Source organism: Monodon monoceros, unplaced genomic scaffold, assembly GCF_005190385.1.
Source record: "Monodon monoceros isolate NGI ecotype Baffin Bay Population unplaced genomic scaffold, NGI_Narwhal_1 Super_Scaffold_21, whole genome shotgun sequence".
Taxonomy (NCBI): domain Eukaryota; kingdom Metazoa; phylum Chordata; class Mammalia; order Artiodactyla; family Monodontidae; genus Monodon; species Monodon monoceros.
The window spans coordinates 65,884,336-65,899,288 of NW_021703778.1; the positions used below are offsets into that span (position 1 = coordinate 65,884,336).

At 49.4% G+C, this 14,953-nt stretch overlaps 1 protein-coding gene across 4 annotated transcripts in view; it reads left to right on the forward strand.

Annotated features, from left to right (window-relative positions):
- The window catches only part of TLN2 (talin 2), a 443,808-nt gene extending 432,951 nt beyond the window's left edge, over positions 1 to 10,857 (forward strand). For all 4 annotated transcript variants that reach the window (XM_029237651.1, XM_029237653.1, XM_029237652.1 and 1 more), the window contains 5 exons: positions 1,165 to 1,290; positions 3,638 to 3,700; positions 3,792 to 3,974; positions 6,815 to 6,940; positions 8,481 to 10,857. In XM_029237651.1, the coding sequence (XP_029093484.1) occupies positions 1,165 to 1,290; positions 3,638 to 3,700; positions 3,792 to 3,974; positions 6,815 to 6,940; positions 8,481 to 8,609 (627 nt within the window). In that variant the 3' untranslated portion in view covers positions 8,610 to 10,857. The remainder of the gene's footprint in view (positions 1 to 1,164; positions 1,291 to 3,637; positions 3,701 to 3,791; positions 3,975 to 6,814; positions 6,941 to 8,480) is intronic.
- The last annotated feature ends 4,096 nt before the right edge of the window (positions 10,858 to 14,953 follow it).

Consider the following 14,953-nt stretch of genomic DNA (forward strand, 5'->3'; position numbering starts at 1 on the left):
ACAAGTTAATGCACGTGGAAGTGCCTAACAAAATACCTGCACATAGTAGGCACTCTTAAAAACGTATCGCTGTTGTACAACATTGGGAATGTACTTAACGCCACTGAATCGTATACTTAAAATTGGTTCAAAGGGTAAATTTTGTGTTATATATATTTTACCGACACACACAAAGAAAAGTATTGCTGTACCTGACCATCATCTCTTAATGCCTGAAAGGTACCAGCCACATCTTCAGCATTCTGTGACCGAAGGGGCACTTAACCATACTGGCTTAGATTCACAGAGCAATATTGCTGGCGGGGACCTTGGCGGTCATCTAGTCTGACTACCCCGTATTGTGATGCTCCGTCCCACCCAGCCTGGGACCAGGGTCTTTACACTTGCCCACCTTCCCGAAAGTTGATTATTTTGTTGATGTTGATTCTTTTCAACATCCCAGGCGTTTGGCAGCAGGGGGCCTGGTGATGGTGTATTTAGAGCAGAGCCCTAACGGCCTGATAGTACCTGCGTGGTGTAGGGGAGCCAGTGTTCTTCCCCAGGTGGAGCCGTGCCTCGGGTTTCCAAGGGGTAAGCTCCACCTTGATGTCGCGTTGTCCCAATTTCTTCTCCACCACTGGTGATCTCTGGTTGGCGTGTGACTCTCTGCTCAGCCACAGAAATGCAAATTCTGTTTTACTTTTGTTTTCACCCAAGAGCAATAAGGTTTTTCACAGCTAATAGCCATCTTTTGTTTTCTCAGCCCATTTTTCTGAGCCTTGAGTTGTGGGATAGTGTGCCACCACCCACTCTTTGGATCTCAATTATTGATTATTTTGATTTGGGTTATTGATGCTAATGGAACCCTTCGAATGCATTTTATTCCCAGTGAATTGATGTGTTTTTAAAGATTCTGGTCTGGAAAAAGGGTCTGTCTTTGAATTTCCTGATTTGAACTTTGTAAGGAACCTCAATGCTGGCGGTTTTTATCTTTTAGAGAAGGGTGGGGGGAGGCAGCAGATGGAGAGGCATCCAGCCAGCTTCAGCCTTTCTACCCTGGGTGTGGTTTGTCGATAAAAATCCACGCATGGAGGAAGAGCCAGGTGACCAAGAAGTAAGTCATTTAGCAGAAAGCGCCCTTTGGGGATATGAATTGCATGTGACGCTGTTTTCTTTTGGTTATAGCAAGCGGATGAGACCCTGGATTTTGAAGAACAGATCTTGGAAGCTGCTAAATCCATCGCTGCTGCCACAAGTGCCCTGGTCAAATCGGCCTCGGCAGCCCAGAGGGAGCTGGTGGCCCAGGGAAAGGTGTGTAAACCCCACTGGCCAAGTGGTGGAAAGTTCACACAGCAAGAGCCTCTGGATACTAAGAAAAAGGCGATACCGCTTGTGTCCTGACCAAGGAAGCCGTGCCGCCCCTTCCCTCCCTGACTCGCCCGGCTGTGCCCATATCATTGGATACTCTGTTTGCTTCAGCCTGACAGACAGAATGAAGGGTTTAGCTTCCAGGCCTGTCATCTGCTTCTTGTTAAGGAGAGTTTCCACTCCAGGCAGCCATCAGGGCCTGAACAAGACATTTATTTTCCCCGCTGTACATTAGGCTATTTAAAGCCGTAAACTCATATTTTCCTGGTGGATGGCTATATAAGCACCGTAGTCAGGGGCTTTATAATACCACGTCCAACTCCAGTGACGCCCTTCCTTTTCTTAGGACTGTTGAGCTGAATGCCGTCCAACTCTGCAGTTAGCATTTTCCTTAGCCCTTTGGTCAAAAGGCCGGTCTGGTTTTAAAGCTGAGATTTCTTCGACCTGCTTCATCTCCAGTCACCGATTCCATCTGCATTAGCGTGAAAGCCTAGTTCTTTTTCAGTGATCCAAAGGATTAATAGTACATTAGACTAATCCTGGATGTGAAAAGGCCTTCCAATTTAAAATATTCCTTGTGTCCTGTTATTCCCATACAACATGGAACCACCACATCCAAGTTACATCTCGCAGAGAAGCCTCTCAGTCATAGAGGCACCACGGAAATCCTGCCAGCTTTGGGAAATTTGGTCACTGTAACTGTCAGTCACTTATATTTGATGTTAAAAGGCCTTTGCTCTCAGTGTACAGATGACAGATGTGATTGTGTCTTTTTGGTTGTTTTTGTTTTTATCATTTTTTTAATATATTTATTTTATTCATTTATTTATTTTGTTGCGCCGCGTCTTAGTTGCGTTGACAGGCTCCTTAGTTGCAGCACATGGGCTCCTTAGTTGTGGCATATGAACTTTTAGTTGCGGCATGCATGTGGGATCTAGTTCCCTGACCAGGGATCAAACTGGGCCTCCTGCATTGTGATCGCGGAGCCTAAACCATTGCACCACCAAGGAAGTCCCATTGACCTAAGAACTTGTAATACAGACAGTTATGCGCAGCCGGTGGCCTTCCGTCTTCCTCCATGAAGTCTCTTGTGAGCTTAGCTGTGCCTTAATCCAAACTACGTCCACTGGTTCCTCTTTCTAAACCATTGTGTATCCAATATTGATGTATGTACATCTCCCCAACCAGCATGAATCTGTCCCTTTATGCTTCTCACTTATCCCCTGTAGATCTAGAGGAGTGCTGACCTCAATCACCTAGGACTTGTCGACTAGTCGATACGTAAAGACCAAAAATGGATCACTGAGAAGAACATCCTACCTAAAACTTTTGGTTTATTTGCACATTGATTAAAGAGCCATCTACGTGCTGGACACATTGCTAGATACTAGAGAATCGAACTTGACTATGGCCAAGCCCCTGTCCTCCAAGGAACTTATGCGTTCAAGCATTTAAAAAGTTGGTAACGGAGGTGCAGCTGGACCTGGGGAACTATAGATGATATGCAGGACGTTGGGGCCTTACCTGACCTTCAGCATGCCCTGATGTGCTGACAGATCCCCACTTTCATATGCAAATTTAGATACTCATCTCTTACCGCTCCAGGCACCTCCCACATGTGTAAAGGTGTTTCCTCCTGTAGCTCCCTCTACATCTGGTCAGAAAATGTTTCACTGTTGCAACAATTCCTAAACAGAAGCGGGGAACATCTTACTTCTAGCTTCTTACTTCTCTCCCCACCCCTGAAAAAAATAGTCTGTATTTCCTTAAGGCGAGGATCTGTGCTCAATTGTACGGAGAGAGACCCACCCCCTTTTTTAACGTCATCTGCCAGAAAGTCGCAGCGTGGCTTCCAGGGTCAGGAATCAGGAGAGATTTAAGCTTCCCTCACCTCTTGAATGAAGAGACCTCAGGGGCTCCCACGCTGGAGATGGAGAAAGGTCAGCAGAGGAAATAGGCGTGTCAAGATAGGCCCATCCATCGTTCCTGAGCCATTTTCCCAGAAACGCGGTACCTGGCAGTGAAATGGAGGTCGTTGAGAGCGTTTCCGGTCGCCTCCTTGTGGCCCAGGGGGAAACCGGTCAGGACATGCAGTCTTGGAGCTGCTGGCGTCCTGCATGGGAATGCGTGCTCCATTCTCCTGCCGGTGCTGTTGGCAAGAGCCCCAGGGAGGTGCTGCATCTCTGATGAGATGCTTTTCTCTCCAAATCCAGGGCAAGGTAGGGTTTGGGGGCTGCAGGTCACCCTGTGCCTTCCCGCTCTCATTGCTGCTTTTCATACTCCACTCTAGGTGGGCTCCATCCCCGCCAACGCCGCAGATGACGGACAATGGTCACAGGGCCTGATTTCTGCCGTGAGTTGCCCCCTCCTCCTTCCCCGTTGGCTTTTTGGATCCCCTGCAGGAGGTTTGGGCCTCAAGTCACTTCTCTGTTGACTGTCCCCAGGCCCGGATGGTGGCAGCTGCGACCAGCAGTCTCTGCGAGGCAGCTAATGCCTCTGTGCAGGGGCACGCCAGTGAGGAGAAGCTCATCTCATCCGCCAAGCAGGTCGCCGCGTCCACGGCTCAGCTGCTTGTGGCCTGCAAGGTGAAGGCTGATCAGGATTCGGAGGCCATGAGGCGGCTACAGGTAATGATCACTGATGCTGGTGGGAAAATACTCCTGTTGGAGCGGGAAAGTGTTGCCAAAGGCGGCGGTCTCGCTTCCTTGGCATGACCCACCAGGCCTTCCATCAGCCAGCTCTGTCCCACGTTTCTCATGTCCTGCCACGTGCAGCCATGCATCCTACCCCTGCAACGCCACCAAACTGACTTTCTCCACGTGTGCCTCCTGGTCTCATGCCTTGGGGTCCTCCCCTCACCAGCCCAACCTTGGTGAACTCCTACTCATCCATCATGACTCATCTCCAAAGCCACCTCTTCTGGGAAGCCCTCCTTGAATCCCAGACCTTGGGCAGTCAGTCCCTCTTCTGCCCTGCCATAGCCTTTGGGCAGACCAGTCTTGCAGTTCCTGTCACCCAGTACTACTACATTTATCTTTAGTCCACCTTTGACAAGGCTGTGAGCTTCTTAGGTGCAGGTACCAGATCTTTATCTTTGTGTCTCTCACTCCTAAGATGGTACCTGTTTCAGTGGAGGCTCTCATTCAGTGTTTGCTTAAGGAGGGAGCAAAAGGACTGAGGAATTTATATGAGATGCTGCTAAGGTTTCCCAGAGCCCAGAGAACACACTTATGAAGGTGTCACTTGAGTTCTGCCCAGTGGATCTAAGTTTTCCTGATTGTGTATTTTAAGCACAGTGAAAGAAATGTTGGAATGAAAAAGATCACATAGCTTCACCATCTTCACATGTCCAGTGCTATTTTTTTCTCTTCCTGTTTTTATCTTACACAAAATACTTTTGTCTAGTTGTCATCCTAACAGAGACATTCTGCATTTTTTTTGCTTCACGTTTTATCATACTTTTTTTTTTCCTTGAAGAAAAGTCTTCATAATGGCCCTGTGCGAAGCTAACTGGTTCATGCTTCATAGGTCTCATTTTCAGTGATTGCATGATATTATATCAACTGATTATGCCAGAATTTCTCTATACGTTGGACATTATTTGTTTCCAATTTTCTAGATGTTTGTTACTATAGTAAATGTAATGCAGATTGTTTATGTTGCTAAAAATGTTTATGTAAGATCATAAATGGCAGTAATATTTGAACAATTCCACTGAAACTCGGGACTCTCGTCGTATTTCCTAAGTTGTAAAGTGCATGGCCGTTGTTCGGTCTTCCTGTGTCTGTCTGTCTCTGACCCACCTCCCTCACCTTCATTTTCCTCCTGGCATAAACCCAGGGGAAAACGGGGAGCTGCGTGTGTGTGAATGTGCGATTCATGGGTTTGGGGGACACTCCTTTGGAAAACATCCTGAGTTATGAGAGACGTGGGTTCAAGACCTGCCTCTACTATGTACAAAGTGCATAATCTTATACAAGTCATTCAAAACCTTTCAGGCCTTAGTTGCCACATCTGTAAAGTGAGGATAGAGGTGCCTGCACTGGCTCTTATGAGGGTCAGAAATGTGAAAGTGCTTTTGTAAGTCCTAAGGATTTACACAGATACAACCCAGCATCACTCTTATGATCATCATTACTGATTTATGTGGGTGCTGCAATGTTGTGTGAATCCCTTACAATGACCCAGAGGTTCTCTGGGGCTACACAGGCCTATGTTCAAATCGCAGCTCTATAACTTACCAGCTGCAGGATATTAGATTAGTTATTCAACCTCACTTTCTACGTAGAAAAGTGGGCTAATGATTTCTGACCTCATAAAACTGTTTGGAGAATAAACATATGACGAGAATGAGCATATGATGTCAAGCGCTAACGGGCCTCCCCTTCCCTTCTTGCGTGAGCCCTCGTGGTCCCCCTTGGCCGCTTTAGATCACCAACCAGATGAGTCAGTTAACTTTGAATGAGAAAACTCTCAACTTTCTGATGGCTCGCCCCCAAGAACAAGTCCTTGACTCTCAGGGGGCTGGGCAAGGACTATGGGAGATTTAACGAAGCCGTGACCACCATGAAAAGGAAATTCCAGACCTCGGGTGGCAGAGATCGAGTCCCCTGGGCCATGCTTTTTGAGCATTAAGAGTAAACCAGTGGGGACTGTAGCCCTTGCTGAAGATCTAGGCTGCACGTGGACAAGCTCTTCTGCGGTGTGTCTGGCACTCGCCCCATCCTTGACAGTGTGGCATAAAGCCAGCTGTGACTCTAAAAGCACATCCGTAAAGGCCCTAGTTACTGTGGGGCTCCCATTGCTTCTGTGCAGGGGTAGGTTGTGCTTTCATAGCCCTGAATTCCCTCTGAAAGCGTTCAGTGAGCCCCAGCCCTGGGTAGCCACTGTGCCCGGTGCTGGGGATGCAGAGATTGAAATCACAGCCCCTGCCTTCAAGTTGTTCACTGTCCAGGAGGAAGAGAGGCAACCAGAAGTGTGGTGAGGGCTGCAAAGAAGCCAGCAGGGAGCCTTCCAGGAGCGCTTGGGTGGGTGTGGGTAAGGCTAAGACGGACAGAAAAAATGATCTCTGAGCCAAGTCCTCAAGTATGCCTCAGTAGGATGGGGCAAGGAGAGGTGGCTTTCTAACCAAGGGGGCAGCCCCTGAGCAAGTTTCTGTTAACACACATATCATAGTGCTATAATCATGTCTTCACATAATTGTAATTCCCCTGAGAAGTATGTGTTCCCTGGGAGCCAGGAAATGTGTCTCATTAACCTGCGAATGAGCTGAGGTTAGGTAGGTGCCAGTGTTGATAGAATCAGTGGATGGATGGACAGATGGATACTACCTAGAGAGAAATTCTGTGTTACATACAATTGGATGATAAATCAATTCATAGTCTCATGAACTGTGCCTCCATGTCTGTCTTGCTGAATCCAAATGGCTGTTTCCAATGATACGATGTGTGTTTTGTCCCCTCTCCAGGCAGCAGGAAATGCTGTGAAAAGAGCCTCAGACAATCTTGTGCGTGCAGCCCAGAAGGCAGCATTTGGCAAAGCCGGTGATGATGATGTTGTAGTGAAAACAAAGTTTGTAGGGGGCATTGCTCAGGTTTGTGATTAAATCCAGACAGTGTTTACTCCCCAGATGAGCACTGTATTATAACAGAGACCCAAAATAACAGTGGCTTAAACAAGATGGAAGTTTATTTCTCCCTGGTGAGACAGTCTTGGGTGTAAGCAGTCTAGGGATGGTGTGGCAGCTCCTTTGTGACTGAGACCCAGACTCCATCTGCCTACCGCTCCACCGTCCCTGAGATGTTGCCTTGGCAACATCTTGGTCTAAGATGGCTTGATAACCACCTCAGTTTTCCAGCCGGCATGAAGACGGAAAGTTAGGGCGGGCATGACTCTGAAGTTGTCTGCATCACTTGCTCTCACACGCCATTGGTCAGAGCTTCATCACATGGCCAGCCTAGCTGCAAAGGAGGCAGGGAAATGGAGTATTCATTTCTGAGTAGCAGTGTACCTACCTAAAAATCAGGGATTCTGTTATAGAAAAGGGAGAGAAGAGAATTGGAGGACGGCAATATTATCATTTAAATAAAATGATGCATTTGGAGCTGCTACTCACTCCAGATTTTTGGCCCTAGAGAAAGAATGAATGATGACCCTCTCCCAGAAGTTTTACAAGTGTGGATGAGAATCTGACTTACGCAGGCCTGCATTCTTGTGCATGAGAGTGGGGTGGAAAGGTCAGGAAACCACGCTTGCAGTTTGGGATGTGTTAATGTAAATCCTTTATATGAGATTGGTTTTCCACCAGGAGCACTGAAGCCCCGTGGCTGAACTTACTCATTCCCATGCCTTCCTTAGCTCTTCCTGAACCACTCCCTGTGTTTGGAAATACCCAGGATGCATTTTTACCAGAATCTGCTTCTTGATACACTAGTTCCATGAGAAGTTCCATGAAGAAGGGTCTCTGATCAAACAGTTCTGGGAATCACTGACTTCTGTACTCCCTCCTCAGATATCACGATGCTCGTTAGTCTAGCAAGGCTCTGAAAAGACCTTTGCTTTTCAGAAATCTATTTGACTTCCTTGAGCACAGACTTCCCCTTTCCCCTTTATACCTATTAACTAATATTCCTCAGATCACACCTTAGAAGCATGAAATAAATATATGAAAGCCATCTAGTAGTTAAGGACTCCAGCTTTAGCTTCGGGAATACCTGGGCCGGGTCCTGCTCCACCAGATGGGTCCCTTCAGGAAAGCGGACCCACATCTCTGAGATTCAGCTTTCTCATTGGAAAAATGGGACATTCAATAGGCCATACTTCACAGTGTTGCCATGAAGATGATGGGACACTCCGTGTAAAGTGCTTACACCAGAGCCTGCTGCATCACAGGGACACAGTATATATTTGCTGTTAAATCAGTGGCCGGAAGTCAGCTTACTGTCTTGGATCGTTGGTCTCAAAACCCGAACTGTGGCACGGAGGCTGGTCTCCAGAGCTAAGAATACTTAGTCCCGGGACATGGCTGTGTCCCACTGTAGCAGAGGCTGTGGGAGCTCATGAGGCAAGCAGTGGAGGGGAGGGCAGTTTCCTAAAAAGTTTCAGATCCATCCAGCTTGTTGCTTTGCTTCTAGATCATCGCCGCCCAGGAGGAAATGCTGAAGAAAGAGCGAGAACTGGAAGAAGCAAGGAAAAAACTAGCCCAGATCCGCCAACAGCAGTATAAATTCCTACCCACTGAGCTGAGGGAGGACGAAGGCTAAGGCCAGAACCAAGAGGGCGCACCCAAGGGGCCGGCCGTGCGAGAACTGGATGGACAACGGTCCTGAGGGGCCGGGCACCGCCCTGGAACTGCCCCCCCTCCCCCTGGGGTGAGCCGGGAGCCCTGAGCTCTCCTGCGCGCTCCCCTGTCCTGTCGGGCACCAGCTGCATGATGGTGATGTCACGCGGTACAGTGTGTTCCACCCACAGCTCCTCTGCCACCTCCCCCAACCCCGCCTCACTGTATCTCAGGAGAGAGGGGCGCGGGTTCACGGACTGGTACCAAAAAGGAGGAGTCAGTATTACATCGTCCTCAGACACTCGCGCTTCTGTTGGTCCTTCTCTGGGCCTGCTGTGAAATCTGAATAGGAAAGAAAAAAAAAAGGAAAACCAAACAGCTCGGGGGAAATCCTTGATGCCATAGCTACTCAAAGATACTCTTCTCCCTCTCGGGAGAAGATGGACGTTGGAGTTGGACACGGTTAATAAAGGCCAGAAACATAAACCAGTGTGGACTCCAGGAGGGCAACTCGGGTCCTCCTGCTGTGTCTCAAGCACTGGCTCGCCCAGAGGGTGAAGAATTCCTGCCCCTGTTTGCACGCTCTCTTGCCTCAGTGTGTAAGCTCCTTGTACAATCTAGACCCAACTTGTATTCTGTGGCCCAGAAAATCGAATGTTTTTTTTTTTTTTTCCTCCATAATCCAAAGGGGCAGAGGTATGGGGGACTGGCAGGGCTCAGTGAGCAGGGGCTGTAATAAAATGTGTGGGCTCCTTACTCTGTAGAGGCTGTTTGAGTTCATACAAATTCATCCCCACAAACCCAGGTCCCCCAGGTGACATTCAGTACAACAGCCCGCCTTAGGCATTCGTAGTGGGGATTCAGCTCCAATAAAGCAAGTCCTTGGTGACTTCGTCTTTAGGTTCCGCGTCAGCTTCTCTGCTCTCAAAATGATCACAATTCAAGATCCTGTTAAAAAATCTGTCATCCATCCTCCAACCCGTGATGGATGTTTTCTCTATGTCCTAATTGTCTCAAAATCTAGATGCATTTTAACATCATTACAAACCTTTAACAACATAGTTTTGCTCATTAGCCCATCTTAAAGGTGAAGACATAGCGTATGTTCAGAGTCTGTCTTCTGTATGCTACGATTCGAGAATTACAGTTCGAGAGTTTCCCCCCTCCTCTCCTTTCTCTTTTCGGAGCCCTCTCCTTAGAAGGGCAGTTTAAGATGTTCAATTTAACTTTAATCTGAACCTTTCCCCAAGACAGTACGTGGAGGATGAATGGCTTGTCGGATAAATCCTAACGCCAGGTAGCAATTGTCTTTGAAAAGCAATTCCTCGGGGGAAGACAATGGTGACAGAGGTACATGGTTTTTTAAAGCTGCTAACTGGTGAAGAACTGCACTTCTCCACAGCAATGTGCTATCACATCTCGTATTTCATTCACAGTATAGTTTGAATATTCCACCCAGGGGAAAAGTTGATGCTTTGGTCCACAAAAAGTATCACCTGTAGACCTTGCCCCACAGTCCTGCTTTAACAGACTGTGGCCCATGCCGTGGCTTTAAAATATAATTAAACTTTGGACAGCTTCTCATATTTATAAGAGACTTGTAAGTGTTCCACATAGTAGAATTTTTTCCCAGACAAGTTGGAAGTTACAGGAAATACAGTAAGTGAGAAGCAGGTGGAGAGAGTATGTAGAGAGTTGGGGATGATGGCATTGACTCGAGAGAGCTGGCTGGGGCTTAGCACCTAATGGGAGAAACTAACACACTCTTGACTCGCCCTCTTCCACTGTAGCTAGTACAACTTTTCACTGCTGTCCTGGGCTGCACCCCCTTGGATCTTAGCCCGTGGACTGGGGGCTCTCTCCAAGGGACACTTTGCAGACGGGCACAGGGTGCTTTCTGAGACTAAGAATCCGACCCAGAGGCTCAGAGTCTAGCTGTGTTAATGGCCTCATGTAGCAGGCCTCTGGGGTGCTCCTCCATGGCCCACCCTCGCCCCCTTTTCTTCCAGGCTGTGTGATTGCTTCTCCCCTTCCAGCTGTCCCCTGTCATAGCCTGGCATCCCAGAAGCCAGGCAGGGCCAAGCAGTGAGTTCTCTGTCCCTGCCTCGGAGTCGTTTAAAACTTCCACTGCGGGGCTTCCGTGGTGGCACAGTGGTTGAGAGTCCGCCTGCCGATGCAGGGGACACGGGTTCGTGCCCCGGTTTGGGAAGATCCCACATGCCGCGGAGCGGCTGGGCCCGTGAGCCATGGCCACTGAGCCTGCGCGTCTGGAGCCTGCGCTCCGCAACGGGAGAGGCCACAGCAGTGAGAGGCCCGCGTACTGCAAAAAAAAAAAAAAAAAATGTCCACTGCGTTTGATACCAGAAAAAACCTCCAGAGACAAGCCAAATGGAAAGGCCTTTAAAGAACAGGTATGGAACAGAGTTGATATTTGTAGGACCTGTATAAATATTCTCCCGTCTGGCGTGTTCTGCTGCTGTGAGCTTTGGTGAAGCTGGTTCCCATTTACCACCTGGTGTGGTGAGCTTTTTCATCTGTCCCTTCCCCATCCACCCTCCGTCACATACGTGAGCGGCCTCGTGACTGGCTTGGTCTCTCCTCATTTCATGAAATGGGGGAAAGGCTGTGCTTTAGGTGTAATTTAATAAGCACTCCTGTAGGTGTCCCCAGATGGCAGTGAGGGGGGTGCTTCTGGTTTTTCTTCAAAGGGAAATAAGAGGTATGAATCGGTTTGGGGTGTGAATGTTCATTTCAGAGCATCTAACAAGAGAGTGGGTTCAGGGTAAAAATGGTCCCAGGCCTGGAGCATAGAAATGCCTCTCTGTGTGAAGGGGGAGCAGGTGTATGGGTGTGTGTCTCATGAGAGGAGATGACAGGAAGCCCTGAGCTGATCTTTGTGCCCAGAAATTGTTGTCTCTGAAGATCAAAAAAGGAACCTGAACTGGGCTTCAGAACTGCCCAGTCATCTGGGAGTTTGGGCTTTGCTTGGTTCTGCCTTTCAGAAAAAGTCTTTGGGTAAGGATGCTAAAGCCATATTCAGCGGAATAAGCAGCTCTTGTTTAAATTGCTGGCATCCAGTCAGGTGTGGGCCTGGTGATCAGTGCCAGCCGGTACCTCCAGGCAGGCGTTATGGGCCCCCCAGGCCACCTAGAGGGTAGCCGCGTGGTTAACGGGTGAGCCCTGTGTGCTTTATCGTGGAAAACTCCTTAGGGCTTCTCATAGGCTCTCCCTGCTTGCGTTCTGGGTGTGTTGTCAGTGAGTTTAACTTATCAAAATATTATAACCAAAATTCACCCAAGAGAGTAAACCCTACCACCCACATGATCCTGAGGCCACAGCCTCATGTGGAAGCCAGGCAGCAGGGTGACGTGGTGAGCAAGCCTGCTCCCTCCGTGGCCGCGAACCCCCAGACCTTCCCCAGCACTGAGGTTCTGGGCTCTGGCCTGGGGATTCTGGCATTCAGCCCCCAGCACAGGCTATCAGTGTGTTCGGCTCTCAGACCCTGGAGGAAGCTTCCCTCTGCTGACTGAGGTGATGGCCACCTCTGAGAGCCTTGTGGGAGCCCAAGGAACTGGGGGACGTTCACTTCAGGCTCAGAGGCAGTAGAGTCCAGAAACCCAGAGGTTGTGAGAGCTATGCCGGCAGCCCAGGTTCCACATCGGCACGGCCTCCTCAGGGGCTGGTCTCTGGGGGGAAGACATCTTCCCCCCACACAGGGTCCCCAGGTGCCAAGTTTAAACATCCCTGGGACAACTGCTCCATCCTTCCGAGTGTCTGCTCGGCATGATACGTTTATGGGCATTAGGAACAGGCATGTGGCAGAGCTTCTGTGGACTAACTGAAAAAACAAACCCTACAGAGAGACATTGCTTTTCTGTAAAAGAGGTTTGGCTTTGCCTTCCTCGGAGCCCACCTCCCAGCCCTCCGCAGACATCCCTGTGTCAGTCACCCCGTAGGCATCTCCTGGTTCCACAAAGCATGCAGCTGGGTTTCCCTCGGCCACCTTCTCACCAATCTGCAAAATCCAAAAGGAAAGGGGATAGTGAAGTTCTGCCCCAGGTCGTAATGTCTTTATGGTCACATAAATTATTATTATTTTTTATTCACCAGAAATAAATTTGTAAAGGAATGAACCTGTGTGAAAGTCTCATGGGAATGAGAGGAACGTGGAAGAGAGGAAGAGGAGGCTGTGTCTTTCTCATGTGAGAGAAAGTCCCCCTTGACTACCAGCTCCTTAGTCACCAAAGTGTGTTCGAGGAGGAGTGTGTGTGTGTGTGTGTGTGTGTGTGTGACCAAGGCAAAGCCGCAGGGAACCACTGAATGCATACAGCTTTGTTGACTCTGGAGAAAATTCAAATAAGAAATAGACTGTAAGTAGGAAGATGCAATTATCTTCCCCTTAAACAAGAAGGGTCCCAGGCAAGGAGCTTGGGCTCTCGGATCATGCGTGTCACCTGATGGGAAGGTTGCACAGCTGGATGCAGAGTGCAGATATTCCTCTGCAAACCTGACTCAGGGCCTGACCCTGGAAGGATAACTTCACCTCCAGCAGCTGAGGCAGAAATTGTACCCCTCCTTCCTGTAGGAATGGGGGTGCAGATTGTTTGGCCAGAGTCCTCGTCTGGGGAAGCCAGAGTCCTCATCTGGGGGAGCCAGAGCCCTCGTCTGGGGGAACCAGACTCGGAAAAATGTGAGGCGTAGGCGTATCTCATCCGTAAGAGGGCCATAATCACAGAATCACCATAGCAACGGAGTGAGTGTCACCAGTATGTCTGACAACTCAGAGGATTATTTTTCCTCCTGAAATGGTGATTTAGAATCTCTAAGCCCATTAGTCATGTTTTTCTGTCTTTGACTTAAAAATGGGGATGGGGCTGACTAGCCCGTTTTTAAGGGAGATAGGAAGGTGGGAATCCCAAGGTGTGCAGCGCGCGAGGGGGTAAGGGGAGCTGATGTCTGGGGTCTCCTGAGTGAGCTGGGCTGGACCTGCGACCTCCTCAGCCCTGGGCAACCGTGGGGAAGGTGCTTTGGCCGTTTTGCAGAGGGGCACTCAGGACTCAGCCAGGCAGGGCAGTGGCAGGTGTGGGATTGGAAGCTGTCTGCAGGGATTTAGATCCTCTGCAGCTAAATCAGGCTGACCCACAGTCAGAGACCTTACTGAGTGCCCCGTCACCTACTGTGTGCGGGACACTGGAGACCCTGCCTTATTCCTGGAGAAGGTCACATTCCAGGGAGGACAAACATGAGCCCAGGCCGGGGGCAAAGAGGACAGAGCCCTGGAGTTGGGAAAAGCCTTCAGTAAGAGGGCATCTGGCCTAACTCCTAACGAATAGGAGTTTCCCAGGCAGAGAAGGGGGGGAGGGGGTGTGGGCAGCATTCCAGGCAGTGGGAACGGCATGTGCATGAGTGGGTGGATTGCTTAGGGGGACAAGTAAGAATTCAGTGTGGTCAGGGCTAGGGGTAAGTGGCATGAAGGGGAGGGTGACCAGGAGCACAGCGAGGGGCCTTGTGTCAGGCCAGGGCACCTGGGATTGTTAGCAGATGAATCGCTGTGCAGGTGCATCAGAAGAGGGATTCTATTCTTGGAGAACTCAGGATCCAACAAAGGTCAGCAACTCGGGAGTAAATTGGGTCCCAAGTTATTGTGCCAGAAACGTTCAGAGCAAGGAAAGAGGATGGGAGGCGAGCCTCAGAGCCTCTCAGGAGGAGATGCCACAGCAGGAGGGACCACTGCCAGGGGTCAGGGCAGGCTTTGTTTACAGGGGAGCGAGGGGTTTCATCTCTAGGTGGCTAGCACTTACTGTACAGGTAGGTACGTACATGTGCCAGGCGCTGACCTTCATTACCCCCTTTGGTCCCCACCACAATCACGTAAAGCATGACACATAGGCACTCTTTTATCCTCATTTTATAGATAAGGCTCAGGCACAGAGAGGTTGGGTAACTTGCCCAAAGCCACACAGCTTGGCAGAACTGGGATCTCCCTATCACTGTGTTAAGATCACACAGCTAGTGGGTGACCAAGCAGAAACGAACTCCAGTTTGTTTCCAAAGCTCATGTTTTTAACCAACAATTGTTGGAGGAGCTGTCTGAGCCTGGCAGATTGGATAGAAATTAGGCAGAGGTAGAGAGAAGGACCTCGGAGCAGAGAGAGCCACATGAGCACGTGGTAGAGCCTGGGACCTGCGAGAGGGACTGTGGGGCAGTTGGGGATAGTGGGGTCCTCAGGAGAGGGTGGCGAGTCCTCGTGTGTAGGAGGGGAATGGGGCGGCCTGAGGATCACTGAATGAGTGCCCAGCTAAGGAGCTTTTTTTTTTTTTTACGCA